A 21,305-nucleotide genomic window follows, 5' to 3' on the forward strand; every position below is an offset into this window, starting at 1 on the left:
AATATGAGCTATGACACCAACAGTCAATTTTGTCAACGATTTTCACTCGGTTAAAATAAAGTGACTTGATGGCTAAATATTTTTTTTAATATAGATTAATGCCTTTAGAATCAGTTGGTATATTTAAATTAAAAATGACAAAATGTGAGTTATGACTATGCGACATATATGTATGGGATCATTGTAATTTTATACAAAACATTTCATTTATCGCAACAAAAAAAAATTACAAAGTCAACAGAACATTTTGTAAATTGTAATTTTAATGATTGCATTTTTACAAAATTATGGTTACGGGTAGAAAACGTAATTTACATATCGTTAAGTATACGTAGAATGTAAATGTAGTTAATATATTCTTACCGTCAAAGCATTAATGGACGGCAAAAACTAAATAAACGATATCTAATATAGACATCGTAATACAAAAACAAAATATGTACAGTAATGTTATGACAGAAGGACAATCTACTTGTGGATCGGTATATTGTATATCGGTGGGTAAATTAAAATTATTTTTTACATACATAATGTAATAAATTAACATGTTTTTTTATCCTCAGTAAATTGCGTGGATAGAAATTAATATTGAATGTTTAATTAACAATCTGTTCCGTCCCATAGATGCATCGTTACTTTGGATTGAATAAACCACAAAGCATTCCCAACAAAAGACCAAGTTTCCTTATTTTGTCCCAACAAGTCAAAATTGTAAAACATACTATTACAATCAGCAAGGAACATTTTCATACAAGACGAGCCGAAATAGTCATATAATTTTAAGCCATAATGCACAATGTGTCGCTTTAATTTCACAAAAACCTGTCCTCTTACGCAAGTATTAAGTCACTTTGTTTAATATACAGAACGTTTTAAAAATAGCTGATTGGAATAAAATAAAATTTCCAACATTGAGTTGAAATGCTTGCAGTTTTTAACAGATGAGGGTGATAACAGTGTAAAGTTTACTAAAAATTACCAACAGGTGATTTAAATCACGGAATACAATGGTAGAACTGTTTTATTACATATTGTAAATGAATTACCCTCTTATACTACTTACTAGCCAGTTTCAAATACTTCACCTATGAGATGGACAATCAAATTTCTAGTTATTATCTCTTATATGGTGTTTTTTTTTCATCTTCACTTTCAAATAATTAAGCTGCATTTATATAGAGAAGATTTTCTTCAACATATTAGAATTACCAAGTAAGGAACTATTGCACTGCCAATATATGTAATACTTTTGAAACATTCTGTATACAACTGACAGCAGTTTACATTTTTTCTAATTTATTTGTTTGTTAGCGTGGTGGTACACATGTTACACATTTGTTTATTTATTTTTTTCAGTAATACAAGAGTTTTTTACCGTCTACACTCATTCAAATAATATAATATCCTAAACTAGTCAATTTGAAAATTACTAAGACAAAAACATAAGTGACACCTCACAATGAAAATTATTAAAATACATCAATAATTAATTCCCCCGGGATATGCATACCTATTTCCAATATTACGAAATCCAATGACAACCTACCGCGGTGATATTTTTACTTAGCATTTTAAAGTTTAGCAACATTTTACAAGATAATTAATATTACACTAATCAATGTGTACACTCGTAAGCCGGCTGTTTCGTAACATTTATGTAACACCTTGTAACCGATGATTTACACAGGACACTCCTTCAATAGAAAATCTCAATTTTATAATGGGCATGTTAGAGAAGAACGCAAATTTCCAATTTCCTAAAACTTATGTAACCACATGGTTATAGACTTTCATCGCTCGATGGCAACATTGAAATCATTCTACCAATAAGTAAGTCTGAAAAAGTCTGGGACTCACAATTGTACTTGGTCAAAACCAAATGCCGCCTATTCGACGCTTGCATTCTGACGGTGCTGCTTTACGGTAGCGAATCATGCCACCTTATGAAGGCTCAGAGCAACCAGATACTAAGCTTCGAAAACAGATGTTTGCGACGGATACTGGGTGTGCAGTGGTATGACTTCAGGACCAACAAGGAGATAAGATAACACACCAAGCAGCCTCTCATTACGCTGAGAGTGAAGAGGCGACGTTGGATCTGGCTCGGCCCCGTGCTGTGGATGCCACAAGAGAACCTCAACCTAGCTTGCCTGTTCTTCAAGCTGACCGGATTCTGGCGTCCTGGATGGCCGCTAAATAATATCTATAGAGTGTATACGGCGGAGCTATGGGATGCTGGTTTGACCTGGAACGAAGCAAAAAGACTGGCGAGCGACAGGGATTCTTGGAGGCGCTGCGTGGTGTCCATATGCTCCAACTAAGGGGCGGATATGGCCGAAGAAGAAGAATAAGTAAAATAGAAAACTTACTAACAAGTCGCTAGCATGCGCCTTATCAGACAATGATTATTTTCTGTCCAGAAGTCATACGACCCCGAAAATGTAATTAGATTTCTATACACGCCATTTCAACATCTCTTCATCTACAAACAAGTCAGTTTTAAAAATAACTAAAACCTTAACCTACCATTCTTGTCGTAGAATTGATTTTTCAACCTCGGATAATATAGTGTGTAAGTTATTTGTGGCGATATAATATAAGCTAACACATTAGCAGAATAGGACAACAATGCAATGTAAAGACATGAATGCAAATTTTCAAGTCACTTATTGCTATATAGGAAGACTAAATTTTAATTAATTTGTATAAATCTGTGTATGAAAGTATAAAATTTGTATAAACTGACATTGATGCTTATGGGCAGGGTTAGTTAAGGGGGGTATTTTTATTCTTCAGGTGATGTGTGAGTCAAATAACCTAATTCTTGTAAGAATACAAATAATGGATTATACCCATGTATAGCGTGAAAAATCAAAATTGAAAATCGTCAAATGTAAGTTCGATACCAGTCCACAGTTTCGTCTACCTCGGCTTTCTCTTGAACCAACATAATTAAATCACGGAGGAAATTAAGAAGAGAATCATGTCAACAAACAAATACTACATACTTCGGTTTATTAAGAGAAGTCCAGCTTACTGTCGGCAATGAAAAAGCTCTATATCAGGTAAATCCTGTGCTCACCAATGCCTTAACATGCTGGACATTGACTCGACTGAAAACGAATGAGGCTTAACTGCTTTCGAAAGAATAATCCCACGCTATATCTATGGACCTATCAGGGATTGCAGTAATTGGAAGAGAAGATGAAATACTGAGGTATATGGTCTGTATGACGGTTCCAGAACAGTTCAATCAAACAACACCATACGAATGACTGTGCACCGGTAAAAAGAGTAGTGTCTGCCGATCCAGGAGAATACAGGGGAAAAGGCAGGCTACAAATTGAAGATCTTGGACTCCTGCACAGTTGTGATTTCCAATGACAACCCCTCACCGATAAATATCAACTGAGATTTCTATAACGGTAAGAAATAAACATAGATTAATTTTGCAGGTATTTATGGAATCAGTAAATATGCCATGTTCATTTCTTACCATCAATAAGAGGTACCTATTTCATAAAGCAGTTCGTTACGTGGTGTTACATTACATCATTAGACAATTAAACATTGACGTCAATGTTACATTAATGTGCCGCCAGAATGCATCGTAAGCCCAGCGTAATTCATAAAAAGTATGAGGTACATCTCTTAACAATACCACATACTTCTCTATTAGTAGTAAAGAGGAAAGATAAATTCTGCAGACATTTAAATAGAACAATATGTTAACTTGTACGAGTTGCTAATACTCTACATTCACGAAAACTCTCTTCCATACGTGCATTTAACAACATTGTAACATCTATATTTTATAAATTAAAAAAATGTTAACATTATAAATTTATTGGGTACAGGTAATGTTAGGATTTTAGGAACCATTGCCATTTTAAATGCTGTCAAAATTAAATTGATTTCAAATGTAAAAGAACATCAATTAATGTGCAGAGGATTAAAATAAAACATGACATGTTAGGAAAAAAGAGTTAGGAGCTGTTTCAATATAGATTTATGTGTGAAAAGGGATTCAAGCAACCATGTAAATGCTTTCTATGAAAAATTAAAATCACTTTGTCCCTAACATTGGATTACACCCCGTGTACTCATCTGTATTAAATGTTGTTTTTATTTTTGTAACAATGTATCTACGGGTATTCTTTGAATCCATGAATAAATAAAGTATTGTTATTGACTGATTTTTTTCATGGGCTGCCACTACTCGAATTTCAATTGGATATTTTTAATATTACTTATGAAACTCTCGAGTCTACCTATAATTTAAATATTTGGACTTCTCCTTAATTACTAAAAACAATATAAACAGAAAGAAAAATCAATATTTTTACGTGGAATAGTAACAGGTTCTCATTTAAAGAATGTTGAAAACAGTTATGTAGAATTTTCATTTGCATATAACTTTGAAGCCGAGTTACTCAGCTCGGATGCACTTGTATTTGTTCAATCCTCAACTCCTCATGTATTACTAACGGTGTGAGTTAAGTTAGACCAAATTTAAGTCAATAAACAATACATAATAAAGTCTGTTACAATATTGTAAAAATGCATGCACCGCTAACACAAATCTATCTCTCCCGATCCGGACGTGTCCAAAGCATGGTGTTACGGCGCGATGTGTGGCGGAGTGGACTCACGTGCGGTGTTATGAGCCGGAGGTGCCGGCGGCCGCCGCTTTACCGGGGCTGAACACATCTGGCAGACTGGCCAGCGTTTCAAAGTCCCTTTCGTCCAACAAAGAATCCAGCAAGAGGGAGGAGGGATGCGGGTGCGACTGCGACTGAGATTGTGACGCCGTCAGCTTCTCCAGGGATTTGACGTCCTCGTCCACCGCTTCTAGAGCACGCTCCAGTTCCTCTGTTTCCTCGCGTGTCGGGATGTATTCCCCATTTTGTTCAGCTGCAATTTTGACACAAAATTAATTTAAAGGTAAACGTGATAAAGTGTTTAGGTTGTGGATGTCGGGTTCAAATACAGAGTCTGGATAATTCACATGTTATCTTTTTTCATTGTGTTTTTGGACCCAGAACATGGACCCATTAAATTGAGCAAGTGACTAAAAACAAAAATCTGTTAATACAATCTCCATTCTGTGGAAATAAACAAATTTGTAGTCAATAGGAATGAATTTTTCTTTCTTTGTCTTTTGACCATGTCTGATCCTAATAGGATGATATGGGCCTCCACACAGTGGAGGTTTGTATTAACAAATTTTTGCTTTTACGAGAAATGGATGTTAGCCACTTGCTCCGTGTCCGGAAACTTGTACAAATGCAGTTCGCCGTATCACACTTCTGAAATGTTGTATCGGAAATATATGGCTGTATATTAAAGACCGTCCAACCTCTTTGGGTCTTATAGTACTGACATAAAATTCATGTCTAAATAAAAAACGATTCTTGTCGGTTTACACTTAACAGGAAGCCAGCAGCAAACAAATTTTGAAAATGGCCGATATATTGGATTATTTGTTAGGTTAGGTTATTCATGAATTTTGCCAAAACCAGCTATGAATATTGAATTAATGTTCACATTGAATATAATAAAATTGGAGACCGCATAGTATACGGTCATCTCTTTCCGATAAGAAAGCTCACAGCGAACTGTGCCACAGTGAAATGTTTTAAGTACAATTTACATGTAACCACTTGCTCAACCTATTAGGTCCATAACCTGACTCCAAACACAAAGTGAAAAACAACATGTGTATTTGCCAGACCCAGGATTCGAACCTGGGACCCACAACATCATGAGCCGATGCGTAAGCCATATGAATAGTATGATTGAAAAAGATTGACTAAGAGAAGAGTTAATTTCATCAGCACCAAAAACTGACAAAATATTTATAATTTTCATTTATTAATCTCATTCAAAGACTTTGAAGAAAAAACTTCTTCTATGGGCTGGTCTTTATTTTATGAATGTGAACAATAAGATTTCCATCGAATATGGTGGAGTAAACTCCTTCTTTATTAGTTCAACTTCAATCGATCTCATAAAATCCCCAAGCAAATAACAGAGTATGTGTTCATAATTACCAGCAAAGAAATCATTGAAGACGGTGGACAGGTCGATATTGGTCTGCCTCGGAGGTCCAGGTTCTGGTAATCCGAGCGGAGCCAACTCGGCCTCCTGCATGGCCAGGACTTGCGCCACTACCTCCGGGTCCACTGCAATTAGACAATCGAGATTCACAATTTAATGGTAACACTTTTTAATGAGCATGGAATTTGATCATTTTAATTTTGATTTGATAAAAGACATAATTTTGGATAATATTGTACCAAATGGGACTTGAATTCACACCCATCACAGTCCAGGTGGTGAGTTTTACCAATAAAGCTACCAATACAATTACCAGATGGAAATTTTCTAACAATCATGTATTCCGTACAGGGCTCGAAATAGACTGGAACGCACCAGAGCGCCGTTCCTGCTCGTGAAAATCTAAAAGATACCGTTCCGGCTCGTGGCTTCTTTGAAAATTGCGTTCCGTTTTATGTTATTGAGATAATATTGCATGTAGGTATGTAGTTTTTAAAGTTGTAAGAACTGATTCGTGGGAAAAAAAATTTGCCTGCGGCGCTGACAAGATGTGTATATTATTTATTAATGATTAGTCCTTCAAGGTCTATAATATAATATAGGCTGTTCGGACTTCACATGTGTTTACAAAAAAGGCTAAAGGGGCTACAGGTCCAGGACCATTAGTAGGTCCCCGGAACCTGAAAAATAATTTGAAATAACAAAAGATCCTTGCAGCAAAGGAATACACAAATGTACGAGCTTCTATAATTTTGAAGACAAGAGCCAAATTCTAAGACAATGTTGTATTGGGGGGGGGGGGGGTAATGTGTATTAGCGCAGAGCCCCTTCAAGTATAAATAAATCCCGGATTATTAGGCATATCGCCCTTATGATATCCGAAAAATATTTAACACGATTTGATATTTTTGAACGATTATTCAGCGCTCCGGTTCGTATGATTTTCTATTTCGAGCACTGATTCCGTATCATATTGGCGACCATCTATTTAAATCAATCCTGTCTTATATCTGGCCGATTCCTAAATAGCGTTCAGATCTCTTCGAACGATAGTTTTAACGTACACGCATTTAATAATTAAAAGTATTTTTAATTTAATGATACATAAGATTTAATAATTTGAAGGACATCCGAGGAACGCAGACACTGCTCTGCTTCACTCATCCTGATAACCAAAGAAGATCAGAAAACAATGAAGGCTCACCCACATTACACTATTAGTCATACAGACAAAAATAGGGAGCATGTGTATGACTGAAATGGGGTGGTTAAGTTCAACGAATGGACTTGGGCTGACCTTCTCGGAAAGTGATGTGAAGCCATCCGGGTGGAGGAGTGTTGGGAGACATAAATTGTGGTGGTTGGATGGCGTGGTCCAGGATATGTGAGCGATTGGAATACTGATGGTGGCTGGAGTCACGATTGAAGACAGTGAAAAAATGTCAAATTTCCTCACCTATATGTTGTGTATGATTGGAAACTGCTATGAATTCATTCTCGCTGAGGCCACCTATCCCGGTGTCTTCAGAACTCTCGCATGCCGATGAATTGGAGCACACATTCAATTCTGAAATAAAAACAAAACACCAATCAATATTTCTTCATTCGTTTCATTTTAATTCAGGGTTTAATTGAATTTTAAAAACTAACAAACACTATCTACACATTGTAGTCTTATAGCGCCTGTCACGTGCATGGATTTACTTGCACTAATAATGTGTATTTTAAACTATCGCGATAATAACTGTTTACACATAACTGACGCTAACTGTCTAGCCAATCTCTTTATTCAAGAATAAGCGAGACGCAATGTTGTCATTTTATGGTACTATTTGACAGGTTGTGAAAAACGGTTAAGCTAAAAAAATGAGTATACGCGCTGTAGTTCATTTTTTTACTGGCAGTTTCGCTATCTTTCAACTGTGCAGGCGCAGATATTGCACGGTCCAATTGTCGCGTGAAAATTCAAAAGCTCCTGAACTTTTTTGATACATGCATGCTATTTTGCAATTTGCACGATATTATGTGTTTAAACGTGCATTTTTTTGTTATGGCCGCGATAATACGTACTGTCAGCAGTGAATTCATGCACGTGGAAACGGGGTATTAGTTCAATGAAAATAAATATGTTTGACTGACAAAGATTACATCCTTAACAGTCTACCTCCACCCTTCGCCACTAGTACATTGGCATTAAATAATGCAGTATTTTTAATTTACTAATATTTACTTTTTTATTCATGTTAACTAAATATATTTAAATAATGATTTTGAAAAGGCTACTTTACATTTTAATTTTATTTTTCAATTTAAATAAACTGAGTTTCAAACCTAACATTTGCAACACAAAATTAGACCCCGCCAAACCAAGCCGGCCCGGATCACATTCAGTCTTAATCGAACATATCACAAAGCCCCGCATTTGATATGAAGCATCAGCAGTTTTTTACGTCCGGTCATGTCTCAGGAGTAGATAACCAAGACTGAGGTCGTCACACACTCAAGTGTACTTTGACTGAGTTTACACTGACTTTCTAATGAAAAGTGCCCATGGGAGAGAGGAGCACGGTGAGCAAACAAAAATAAACAATTCTAATAAATAAACATATAAATTCTTAAGGAGTCAAGTTTGTGTCGTTTTTTGCGACCCTGGTTTCGCCTTTCGGTATCTTCAGGCGCTATGTGCACTCACCAAAAGGCAAATACACACTGACAACGAATACAGTTAACTCTAACTTATATAACAATATAACAAACAAATTATGAATATTTGAAGTGTTTGTAAAAAACCCCTACCTTTTTGTGGATTTTTTAGATTAAAAATTCAATAAATAATCTGCCATTGGCAGGCCATATATGTAATAGTTTCCATCACCTGTGGTATCATCCTGTTGTAAGTACGCCTGGTTGAAAGAGTCTCTGTGGTGTTGGAGCTGTGGGTGTGGCAAGGCGGGTCGGTGTATGGGGAGGGAGGGTTTGGTGGGGGCGGGTCTTTTCCGTTTCCGGCTGCGTTTCTGCGGGCGGATCATTGCCGACGGCTTGGGCCGTTTCCTCGGTGCCTTCTTTGGCTTCAACTCTTGGCTGATTTTGTTGTAGTTGTCCTGGATGAGGAATAAAATGACTGATTACAAACACAAATAGATTTACATCTGAGTACAGTAGACTCCCGATTATCCGGGCTAATGGTGGGGAGCGGCGGCACAGATAAACGAAAATCTTTTTAAAATACTGCATATTATTACTATAGATTTCAAAAATAGACAATTATTTTGACATGTTTAATACTCATTATTTTTTAAGAAAATCTGCGATTTTAACTTGTTTGCAGGAATCAGGAATGCTATGAAAATGTTCGAAGAAGAAATGAGCAAAACGAAATGACAATGTAGTTACCCGTTTCCAGGCGTGCTCAGCGCAGAGTGGCAGCTCATGGTGGATGTTGACAACGGGAACTCGGCACTGCGTGTTGTCGCTGAACTTGGCCGTGCACTCGGCAAACAGCCGCTGCTCCTGGCTCAGTGTTATGTGAGCGAGACAGAGACGCGCGCAAGACAGGGACGCGGCTCGGCACCCGCTCACTGCACACACCACGCTCGACATCAGCTTGCCGCCCGATCTGTTCCATAGAAGCAAAAATGTCAGACGAGTTTGGACTACTAATTAAAAAGGTTATTATTTTTAAAATAACTACAAAATTAATCAATGAATCGACAAAATTATTCATAAATACGCAGATCGCATACAATATAAAATGCCACTATTTTTACTATGCCAAGTTAAATTGTGGACAACTGATAGAATGTCCACTTCTGAAGCCGTGAGTGGCAGGTTCACAAGTGATTTTAATCAATAATTTTGTTCAATGTTTGTTTGGATCCCAGATGTGGACAAAATGGGCTAATATCTATAGATTTTACCTAATCCTTCTTCTATCTGCTGAGGTAAGTAGGTCAGGAGTTCCTCGGACGGCGAGAAGCAAATCGAGGGCCGGTCCTTCTAACCGGATTCCGTCATTGCCTTTCCGGTGCTGCTTTGATTGAGTCTGAGTCTGCCAAAAAACATGTCACATTAATATACTATCGATGGTTTTGAAACTTTCCATCTCGTGGCGGCCTTTTCATCTAAATATTATCACTGTGCCCTTAAAAGAACCAATTAGTGAGGTGGTTGAGCTTACTACACTCTTACTACTCCATGTAGCGTGTCAAATTATTTCTACTACATTATTTCACAATTTAAAATGGATACAAGCAAAGAACAATCTGTCGATTTCACAGAGTCTGCTCTAAATATTCATATTATTCACGATCCTACCCACATGGAACGTCACTGCAAGTACTACAACTATCATTTCTCACAGATCTTAAGTCCTTCTAAACTTCACCATACATTCATGAAAATATTTTTAAAACCATTTGCCGAGTGAAAGGGGGGGAGGGGTAGTGGGGCTCTATGGGCTCCTCTTAGGTATGCTTGCATACTGTACTCTAGATATCTATAATTAACTACATAATATGTAGTAGTAATATATTATTTTTTCCGACTTATACAATATATTATAGTGTAAATAATAACTTACTAAGCAATGCTTGGTAGTATTGACATATTGTGTGTCCCTGATAACTATCTTATAAATTGGGAGCATTCGTTGTTTGTTCTCCCAAGGTACAATACTAATCAACAATTGGTAATGCCAATTGGGATGGCAATAACTGTGTTCGATCAAATCGCTTAGCGTCAATCTACTTAGCTCACCCGGTGTATTTCAATGTATTTTGTTTACTCTAACCCTGTTATGTATATCGTATATTGTTAACACTTATTTTCTTTGTCTTTATGTCATGTTGTAAAGGTATTAAATTTGTAATTTATTGTGTTCACTATAATATGCAAAATTAATCAATTTGAAATTATGGTAAGAGTCAAGACCGATAATTATATGATTGTGACTTAGAATAATTAACAAAATCTTTATTTCAAAACCATCATTATGTAGTTATACCACATAAAGACCATTTAAATCAATTAACACTTTTTAATCGGGCGCCTGGAACAAAAGACACTATCCTGTGGTGGGCATTTTTCGCGATTAGCGCAAAAATATATTGCTTTCTTAAAATTGACAACTTCTAAACCAAACAATATCTTCGATTGAAATTTTCAAAGAAATAATATGTGACATTTGATTATTAAAAATAAATTATAAATACTTTAATTACATCATAATTTCACTATATTTGCTGAATATAAAAACCTGATATCAATTTAGTAAATGGCACTCAATATTAAAGTTTACAATCGCTGGATGTGTGAAATCTGATCGCGTAAATATTTGAGAAATACGAGTCGCCTAAATGCTGTTGGCGAACATTCAGTGTATAATAACTCATGAGTTGTATTGCTTCTTGTCAAAAAAGGGTCTTTGGCGGTTGCCGCGTTCGGTTATCAGGAATACAGCGGAAAACACATTTTGAAAATACCCGATATACTGGATTATTTGTTAGTTTGGGTTAATTTAGGTTAGGTTAGGTTGGGTTAGGTTAGGTTAGGTTTGGTTAGGTTAATTTAACAAATAATCCATTTTATCGGCTATTTTCAAAATGTGTTTTCCGCTGTATTCCTGATAACCGAACAGTACCGAAAAAACCATTCAACTTATGAATCATAGTATTTATTCTTCAAAAGAATCAATACACTCCATTATATGTTGATAATCAAGCGAGCAATATGAAAAATAGTCCGACACGTGAAACGACTCAAACTGAACTAGAGATTGAGATAGCAAAACAAATCTATACGACAGTTAATTCTTTGTTTACTCTAATAATCTAGTGAAGAAGTAGAACTAATGATAATTAGGTGCGGGGTTTTATTTCACGCCGATATACAAACCCGTGAAAAGCCGTTTCCCGCACAACCGACCTGAACAACCTGTCTGAACAACCGACAGTCAACAAAAACGACTTTTTCCGTGCTCCGCATTCGACTGACAATCCGCGAAAAACGGCATTTGCCGTTTTTCGACGAAGATGTGTTAAGAGAATCATACATTCTTAAATTCAGTGTACATAATATATCGTGGGTATTCTGCGAATAAGCATTAAGTCAAAAATACTAGTTTTGAGATAATCGAGTTTGAAAGTTTGGACGGTCTTAACTTTTTTTATATATATAAAAGGCAAATTCCTTTCTGCGATATTGCTTTGAGTATGACTTAGTGCAGTTTCGCACGCAGAATTTTGTGAATATAGCCTGAGAATGAGAGAAGCAAATGCACTAATTCCATTTAGCAGTGGCGAAGGGTAGAGGTAGGCTGTTAAGATCCGCCATAAATATTGCACACTAAACTTTGTCAGTCATACATACTTGTTTTCATTGAAATAAGACTACATTTTACAGATGGTGTTGGTTAGTTTTTAAAATTCAATTAAACCCTGCGAAACCAAGCCATAATAGATAATAGACAAAAAATACTCGTATATCAATAAAATACCTAAAATTATGCAATTAACTCTTACATAAATTTTGATATTTTATAGATAGAATAATAATTTTTATCTATTATAGTTTGGTTTAGGCATAGCTTGACGAATTAAAAAAATGTACCATCAATATGTGTAATACGTATTCTTAATCTAAAGAAAACAAATAAGTAAGAATGAAAAAATGTGCACAATTTTGTCATATCGCCTAAAATATATCAATACTATTATGGTTTGGCTAAGACAGGGTTTAATTGATTTTTAAAACCCAACCAATACCATCTGTAAATTGTAGTCTTATTTCAATAAAAACATATACATTTGACCAAAAAAGGTTAATGTGCACTATTTATCGCGGATCTTAACAGCCTACCTCCACCCTTCGCCATTGCCATTTAGTGCTTTTTCTCTGAATAGATGTATGTCTTTTTGACTTATAACATAAATTATCTTCGCCAGTTTTATAGATATGACTGTGTGTGTTTTTGTAGACTATAGAGCGTACTCTTAATAAGATTACCTCATCATTAAGTCAAAACAGCAAAATTTTGACTTAGTGCTTTTTCGCAGAATACCCATGATATATCCATTATTGAATAAAAAAAATTATTTAATTAGTAATAATATTCATTTATCATTTATCATTTAGTGTGGAGTCATACCTTGACAGCTTGACAAAGGGCCGACGCCGTATCGGAGAGTTGGAGGGTGGCAGCCGATCTCTGAAGCTGCGTAGTGCGTCTTCTCAAAGCAGCTCGACGTGACGCCAGTCTCTCTGCCCTGTCGCCGCTCGATGAACTGCAACTCCAGCCAGACCACCATTGTTGGACTGCACACATAAACATGATTAATTAAACTAACAATATCACAGTGGGGAAAAAATTCATTATTTTCTTGAAATAATTGAACACTGCGACACCATGCGTTAACAAATAAATTGATATTTTGATCATTTCCATCTGAAATAATGAATAAACAATAGAATTAAGGTGATACATCAGTGAAACGGCAAATAATTTTCATCCATAGGCGCGACTAAATTTTGCACTCGCTCCCATTCGGAGAATGTCGAGCTGGAAACACGTAATTTTGCTTCGTGATGGCGACGGCCGTAATAATTCTTAAATCGTGTAAAGATGACTTAAAACGTTACCCATTTACTTTAAAAAGAAAACATGTCAATGCATATATTATTATTGTTACTGATAAAACAATAAACAGAACATTAAATGGACACATGTTGGATTTATAAGACAAATTATATTTGGTTTGACATGCCTCATTTGCATCCGCGACCCGCAATCCGCGCATCGCCTAGCGACGATCTTTTTAGACCGTGTCTCAACTGAGGTATGGCCTTAAGTATAAAATGTACAAAAATTGTGATTTAACCAGAGCTCTAAAGTTTATGGTACTTGTTGACAGAATCGGAGTCATCAGAATTCGACAAACTAGACTGCGGGATCGATAAAACAAGTCACTAAGGGCCGAATGCATAGTAATACCTAATTAAATAATTTAGCCTCTATGCATAAGTCAGCTGATTTTCGGTTAAATAAGAAATAAGACAATATATAACGATAAACAGGTATTGCCCCGGTGGCGAAATTGAAACAAAAATGACAGTTGTCACCTAATTATGTATTCTAAACAGAAATCAAGTAAAAATAGTTTTTACAAAATATAGTAGTTATGTACAAAATTGAGTACCGATTATTTATGCAAACGTAAAAAACTATATCATGTACCTACTACTAAATTACATTATTTAGAATTGAAAACAGATTGCGATCTATTAATTATAATAATTGTATATGCCTCAACAGACTAGTCGACTAGTGCAGACCTGGACAAACTTTTTGGATGACGGGCCACATTAAAAAAATAGTGTCCCAAATACTAGGGACGCTTTATCCGTGGTGCGTGCATTTATTATTCATTATTCAATTAATTAATAACTAATTAAGCAATCATTAAATTATTAAAAGTTTATACTATTAATATATTGAGCAGTTTTCATAATTTTACCGTAGTATGTAAATTTAAAAATTGGTTTAATTGGTTGAAAATCATAATTTAGAAAATGGCAACAATTTTGATGCAAGAAAGCAACGTTTCCATATTACAGTACTCTGTCAGTAATCCGCCACTCCAAAAACCAGACAAGTGTCCAATTAGTGAAAGCGGCGGATTATAGTGCAAACATACAAATTATAGAGCTTGATTTTGTGCTTTCAACTAGTAAAAATAACGGCGGATTATAGTAGTTGTCGGATAATCGAGCGGCGTATTACTGAGAGTGTACTGTATTATTTGTTTTTTGTCGTGGCAAATGTCACGATTGCGATTATTTTGACATGCGAAAGTTGACACTCATCTGTTGAACAAGTTGACATCAGACCCTAAACACAAAATGTTAGGTGGATATTTTTCTTTATTAAAAGTTCATACCTAGTCATATTACAAGCATTAAAATTGAATTTTTGGTGGTTATTTCATGTTTTCAACAATTCCAAGATAAGGAATACTAGCACCAAAACCCCCAGATTAAGTCCGGGTTACACCTTCTTTTGTCATTTTATAAAGATAAATTGAGGAGTAATATTACCATAGCTACTAGTGGTATCACTATCATCAGAATCGCATTGCGGCGAGGAGTTGAGGTCCAGGCCTCCGCAGTCGAGGAGTTGCACTCCGGGGGCGTGCCACGTGCCGGGAGTGGCAAGGTGGGGGTGGGACGAATCCGATGGCGAAGACGCCTTTATTCTCTGCAATGCCTCGTGCAACGCAGGACCGCGTCCTCTCCGGCTTCGCAACGACGTCGGAGGGGGCTTGCCTGGATTCACATTACACAATGTATATTGAGAAAAGGGTAACAGAATAGCACGAAATGAGAATTCAAAACTAATAGTTTCCAACAGGTAATTATTTTGATTATGTAAAATGATACAAATAAATATGTCGACATATCCAATTTTGAACATAGATAATTTGAAAATATCTCATGCTTTATACCCCACAAGGAAAAAAAACCTTTTTAGAAAAAAATACGACACCCGATGGAATTCAGTGCCCAAGGGTGGAGGTAGAAATTCAACATAAATAGAGCACACTAAACTCTGTCAGTCAAACGTATTTGTTTTCATTGAACAAAGACTAAAATATGTAGATAGTGTTTGTTAGTTTTTAATGTTCAATTAAGCCCTTCCTAATCTAAGCCATAGTAAATAATATTCATTTATCTATAAAATATTTAAAATTATACCATTACCATACATAATTTTAGATAGTTGATAAATAGAAGAATATTTTTCATTGATTAAGGCAGGGTTTCCCAAACTATGTTCCGCGGAACACCAGTGGTCCGTCAAACCTGAATAGGTGTTTCGCGACCATTTGCAAAGGTTTTATACACTGCAACACATTTAAAGATCTTCTACTATGTAGAAGTAAAATAAGTAAAACTAAAATAATTAAAGAATCTACTTCATATTGAAAGGCGAGTGATGATCAATCTCCAGTGATGTTTATGACGTCAAGTATCTAGATAGGTCATGGCTCCCACAAGGGGGCCTGGGGGCCTTGCGTGAGAAATCGACCAGCCAAGTGAGAAAAATGCACATAACAAACATGCACTAATAATGTCGCGCTGTTTCACTTCAAGTATACTAACATTTGATGGAGGCCATGATCTAGGTACAGATTTAGGACCATCTTTTCTCACACCGTGCGCATGAAAAAGATGGGGTGTATTGTTTTTAACTGAGCGGTTGACAAGTCTTGTCAGTTTAATGACAGTTGCCAAAATTGGCAGAAGGGTTAGCTGCGTTAATAAATAACCTACAAAATAAACTAAGTGTTCCGTTAAAATTTCCGGGTTTGCGAAGTGTTTCATTGCAGAAAAAATTGGGAAACCCTGGATTATGGTATGGTTTAAGCAGGGCTTAAAAAATATTAAAAAAACTAACAAACACCTTTTTGTAATACTATTATATATTCTTAATTCAAGAAGACAAATAATTATGACAAAAAGTGTGCACCATTTTTGTCAGATCACCCATAGCATCTAAACTATTATGATTTAGTTTAGACAGGGTTTAATTGAATTTTCAAAACTCACCAGTACCGTCGCCAAATTGTATTCTTAGTTCAATAAAAAGAAAAATAAGTATGACTGACAAAGTTTAGTGTGCACTATTTATGTCGAATCTTAACAGCCTACCTCTAACCCTCCCCTCGCCACTGTGGGACTTAAACCTGTAACCGCTGGATTCGCGCCAGTGTACTTTTCCAATTAAGCTACGGGCATCCTACTTAATTACGACGAATTTAACTAGTAGTTCTTACATGAAATGCTCATCAAATTTCGTTAATACTATTCGTTGAATAAAAGAAATTGTTTATTATATACAATTTTATTTTAATTATATTTATTGCAATAAAGGATTTATCAGCTAATAAAAATAAATGATTCTAATTTAAAAATACAGACAATACTATAGAAAACGAATTCAAAAAAATGCTAGAATTATCATTGAAAAAAAAAATTCAGTGAAACCCTTGTTCAATTTTAGTTGAATCGAAGTCATACTCAGTCAAGCAAAGCAATGCAAATAATGTTGCAATTAAGAACATCATATTTTGCGAAACGGGATTTGCAGAATTATCTGCAATTAAACTTTGTGCTAATATAATAAACAAGCGCATCCATCGCATTAAAAATTAATAAGTATATAATTATACAATTATAGTAAATTTTTGTTATTATTCTGTCAATTACGATTTTTTTTGTATTAATACATTTTTTATCATTTAAAAATGTGTATTATTTTATGAAATAAGAGGGGAGGCACTAAGATAAGATTTTTTAATGGCGGGTGTAGTAACACAAAGTTTGGAAACCACTGTTCTAATACATATACCAATACTTTGAATGAGGAAATAAATAAGCTGATGAAACTTTCAATGGAATGATAACATTAGATTATAAATTAATGCAACTCAGGTAAAATAATAAAAAATATCATATTATCTAATGTCACACTGATTGCTTATGAAACCATACTAACGAACAAGCTAATGTTGACCTTTCTTACAATTAATCACATGAGTTATGTTACAGCTCCAGTAAGAGTAACCACTGTATTCATAGCAAATTTTAATAGGTACTATAAAAAATACAATTAGAGGCTATTTCTCTCAATTGAATTGATTTAAAGTAATTGAAATTAATAATTAAATTACAAGTTTTCCAAACAGCAAAAAGCAGTTAAAAGGGTGTCACAACGGCAGAAAATATAAACCATTGCACATTAAATCAAGAGGCATAATTTTGATTAGGTAGGTATAGAATAAGTTAATTTACAATTATTAACATAAATACACCAATGCAGTAGAAAAAGTCGTGACATTAATGAAAGATATGGATTGGAATTTCTCGTACTACTAATTGAGAGTTGCTAGAATATTAAAAACTTAAAATTTTTATTATCGCTTGAATCATTTTGGATATGGAACATTAAAAGGCATATGGAGCCGCACGGTGAAGAGTATGAATTACAGTAATCAAACCAACCTGAGGGCAGTTTCCTGACGGCGGGCTTCGAGCTGATCTTCGACGGGGGGCTGAAGAGGGCGGGTGAGGCGACATCGGCGCTCCAGATTCCTGGCTCCTTTTTTACCACCACCTCCGAGGGGCTTCCGTTCGCATTTGAATTAATGCTATAACTAATAATACTGTTTTTGGTACAATGATTCAGTCCAGTCGGCTGAGGCTCCGCAGGGTCGACGACGGATTCGGGAATGCTGCCGAAAAGATCTTTGTTCTGCTTGACGGTGACGCGCCCCTTCGGCTGCGACAGACTCTTGACCTGTATCGTTCTCACGTTGTCCCACTTTTCGAGATCGTGCCCGCCGTTTTGGACGATGTTCACCGTGTGGGGGTCACCCTTCACCCCGTTCACGTGCCTCACGGTTCTCAGAGAGTTGACGGACTGAGGGGGGGCAGGATGTACTCTCTTCAACGTCAGCATATCAGTCTTATCGATCGGTCCCTTCAAGATTCTGACATTGGTCGCCGTTTTGGCGGCGGTATTTACGGGCGAATCGGAATCTCTGAAGGTGTAGACGTCGTCGTTGATGGGCGAGAGTTTTAACCTGGAGGTGGGGGCGGGCGATGTCAGATTGCCACGGCCATCGGTGTGAATGAAGGTTTGCATCTTCTCCGCGGCCTGGGTGGCGGTCGCGTCGCTAGGCGACTGCTTGTACTGCGACTGCGGGGCGCATCGGACGTCTGCTGCCAATTGAGAGATGCCATTGTACCTAATGATTTATTTTATGTATAAACAGAGCATGCACCTACCAGTGGCATTCAGGTAAAACTACATATCGTCATTGCGCCTTCACAACTGACTATATGTATTTGGCAAAATTATTCAGCAGACATTAACAAAAAAAAGTTGCAAATCTTAATAACCGCATCTTAAAATATCTAAATAATTTTTAAAACAACAAAATTATAGAATATATTCTGAGATTATTTTTAAAATTATTTACATATGGGTCTCTGGGATGCAGTGGCGAAGAGTAGAGATAAGCTGTGGAGATCTGACAAAAGTAGTGCGCACTTTTTCAGTCATAGTTATTTGTTTGCATTGAACTAAGAATACAAATTGCAGATGGTGTTGATTAGTTTTTAAAATTCAATCAAACCGTACCTAAAGCAAAACATAGTCGATAAAAAATATTCTTCTATCGATAAAATATCAAAACTATGTATGATTCAATGGCAATCACGGTTTGGTTTAGGCAGGGTATAATTGAATTTTAAAAACTAACCGACACCTCTGTAATTTGTAGCCTTGGTTCAATGATAACAAATAAGTATATCTGACAAAGTTTAGTGTGCACTATTTATGTTGGATCTCCACAGCCTACTGCCACTGCTAGGATACAATCATTAAAATTTCGGGATGTATTTTGCTTTCCGAGTGGCGCAACATAACATGGAAAGGCGCATTTTGGACATAGTGTGGAAAAACCACAAAAAAAAGGCAATGGATAATTAGGCAGACGGCAGGGTCCAAAGCTGATGAAATGGCAATAGGCCAAACGTGTCGCTCGGCAAATCGATAACCTCTGGACAAATGCAGTCATACAATGGTACCCGGAGGGCATTAAACGTTCACAGTCTTAAAACTCATCAGGTCGGGGTGTTTTTTTTTAGGTTTATAGGTATTTGAAAAAGGCCTGTTATTACTCACCCCACGTTTCCAGATGTACTCAGATTAAACATAATGCAATAATTTTCATATTTTTTTCCTAATATTTGTTTAACACAGAAGAGAGCGGGCAGTGTGCGGCGTAATTCCTAATTAATGATAAAACTATTTGGTCCCGGTTATCCATTCTGAAAGAAAAAACAATATTTCGATAATATTGATATATTGAAGCAGGTGGTATGTGAGGCGCATCCCGCTCATTACGTGATATCTTATCTAGGTAAATGTGCCGCAGATGTCGTCATAAGATTTTATAACTTTCTTTTTAGACCAAACCAAACCTAACATAACCTAACATAACCTAACCTACCCTAACCTACCCCAACCTAATATTACCTGATATAATCTTAGTTTGTGGTAATGATGCATCAAAATGTATGAAAATTTTAAATCAACAATTATTGGATCAAAAAGCCTATGCGCTGACAGAAAAAGGTATTTATTATAATTGTCTACATGGAATAAACTGTTTTCGTGAAAAAAAATATAAAAGCTCACGACGGCATCTGCGGCACAATTATCCTTATCTATTCAAAACTACTGTTGATGAAATAATAATGATAAAGGGAAAGCTGACAACTTGCAAGTACCAATTTGACAGGTCATGTAATTGCGGCTTATTTTATTTTATGAGCACAAAAACCCCAATTTTACGATAAAGCTCCGCGAAAAGTGAGAAAATGTTTTCGTTTTCACGGTTTTTGCGGTAAAACCATCGAGATATTTACCAAAGAACATTCACCAACACCTATCTAGCCTGACATGACAGATCTGTCATCGCAAAAAGCAATTTTATCTGTCAATAGGATCATTGAAAGCGACATTTCAGGTATTTGTACTATTTCAAATAGTGTATTATATTGTTTTTTACCCAAAAAGTATGTTTTGAAGCTAAAAATACACATATTCGAAGAGATTATTTATAAGAATCATAAAAATGAAGAGATTCAGAAACTTCACCCACATTTTCACAGTAGTATAACTAATCGTTGCTCGTACATGTCCTATTAAATATTTAAACCTTATATTACCTATTACTTATAAAATATTTTGTTTTAAATGCATAAATATTGCAAAAAATAATAAAAACACTTATTCAATAACATTAGACGAATGACAGAATGCAGCAAATGGCAGCCGAATAAAGCGCGTTCATTTAAGGCTATCGCGTGCACACACTTTGCAACTTCTAGAAAATAATCATGCAATCTAGAAAAAAACTATTTGAAAATTTTATTATCTAATAGCAATTGTTTTTTCTTATATTGTTATCTTTAGCTTTTTTCTAAATAAAGACCTACCTAGTTATATTACTTTATTACACACTTTAATATTTAATTAATTCATTCATTAAATTCAAACAAATTTAGAAACAATATTTATTATTGTACTGCCGTTTAAATTATAATTAAAATGTAATAACAGAATTTTGTGATATTCAATCATATTTTTCTTAATTTAGGTAGGTAGGTACCTATTAAAA

General features: G+C 35.6%; 1 protein-coding gene across 2 annotated transcripts; it reads right to left on the reverse strand.

Annotated features, from left to right (window-relative positions):
* Nucleotides 1–1,315: 1,315 nt before the first annotated feature.
* Nucleotides 1,316–20,965, reverse strand: LOC147071529 (uncharacterized). 2 transcript variants are annotated; one of them, XM_085948112.1, is made up of 11 exons: nucleotides 20,787–20,965; nucleotides 19,805–19,950; nucleotides 18,118–18,834; nucleotides 15,151–15,378; nucleotides 13,205–13,371; nucleotides 9,978–10,108; nucleotides 9,454–9,676; nucleotides 8,936–9,161; nucleotides 7,517–7,627; nucleotides 6,054–6,185; nucleotides 1,316–4,914 (listed from the first exon to the last, which is right to left on the reverse strand). In XM_085948112.1, exons 3-11 carry the CDS (start codon nucleotides 18,758–18,760, stop codon nucleotides 4,661–4,663), a joined length of 2,115 nt encoding a protein of 704 aa, XP_085804238.1. In that variant the 5' UTR covers nucleotides 18,761–18,834; nucleotides 19,805–19,950; nucleotides 20,787–20,965; the 3' UTR covers nucleotides 1,316–4,660. The 2 variants fall into 2 exon arrangements, with proteins under 2 accessions (XP_085804238.1, XP_085804237.1); XM_085948111.1 differs by lacking the exon at nucleotides 20,787–20,965 and having other exon boundaries at nucleotides 18,118–18,863; nucleotides 19,805–19,944.
* Nucleotides 20,966–21,305: the final 340 nt, after the last annotated feature.

The sequence above is a fragment of the Rhyacophila brunnea genome, unplaced genomic scaffold (genome assembly GCF_057557595.1).
Source record: "Rhyacophila brunnea isolate RB1 unplaced genomic scaffold, BYU_Rbru_1.0 scaffold_20, whole genome shotgun sequence".
Lineage (NCBI taxonomy): Eukaryota > Metazoa > Arthropoda > Insecta > Trichoptera > Rhyacophilidae > Rhyacophila > Rhyacophila brunnea.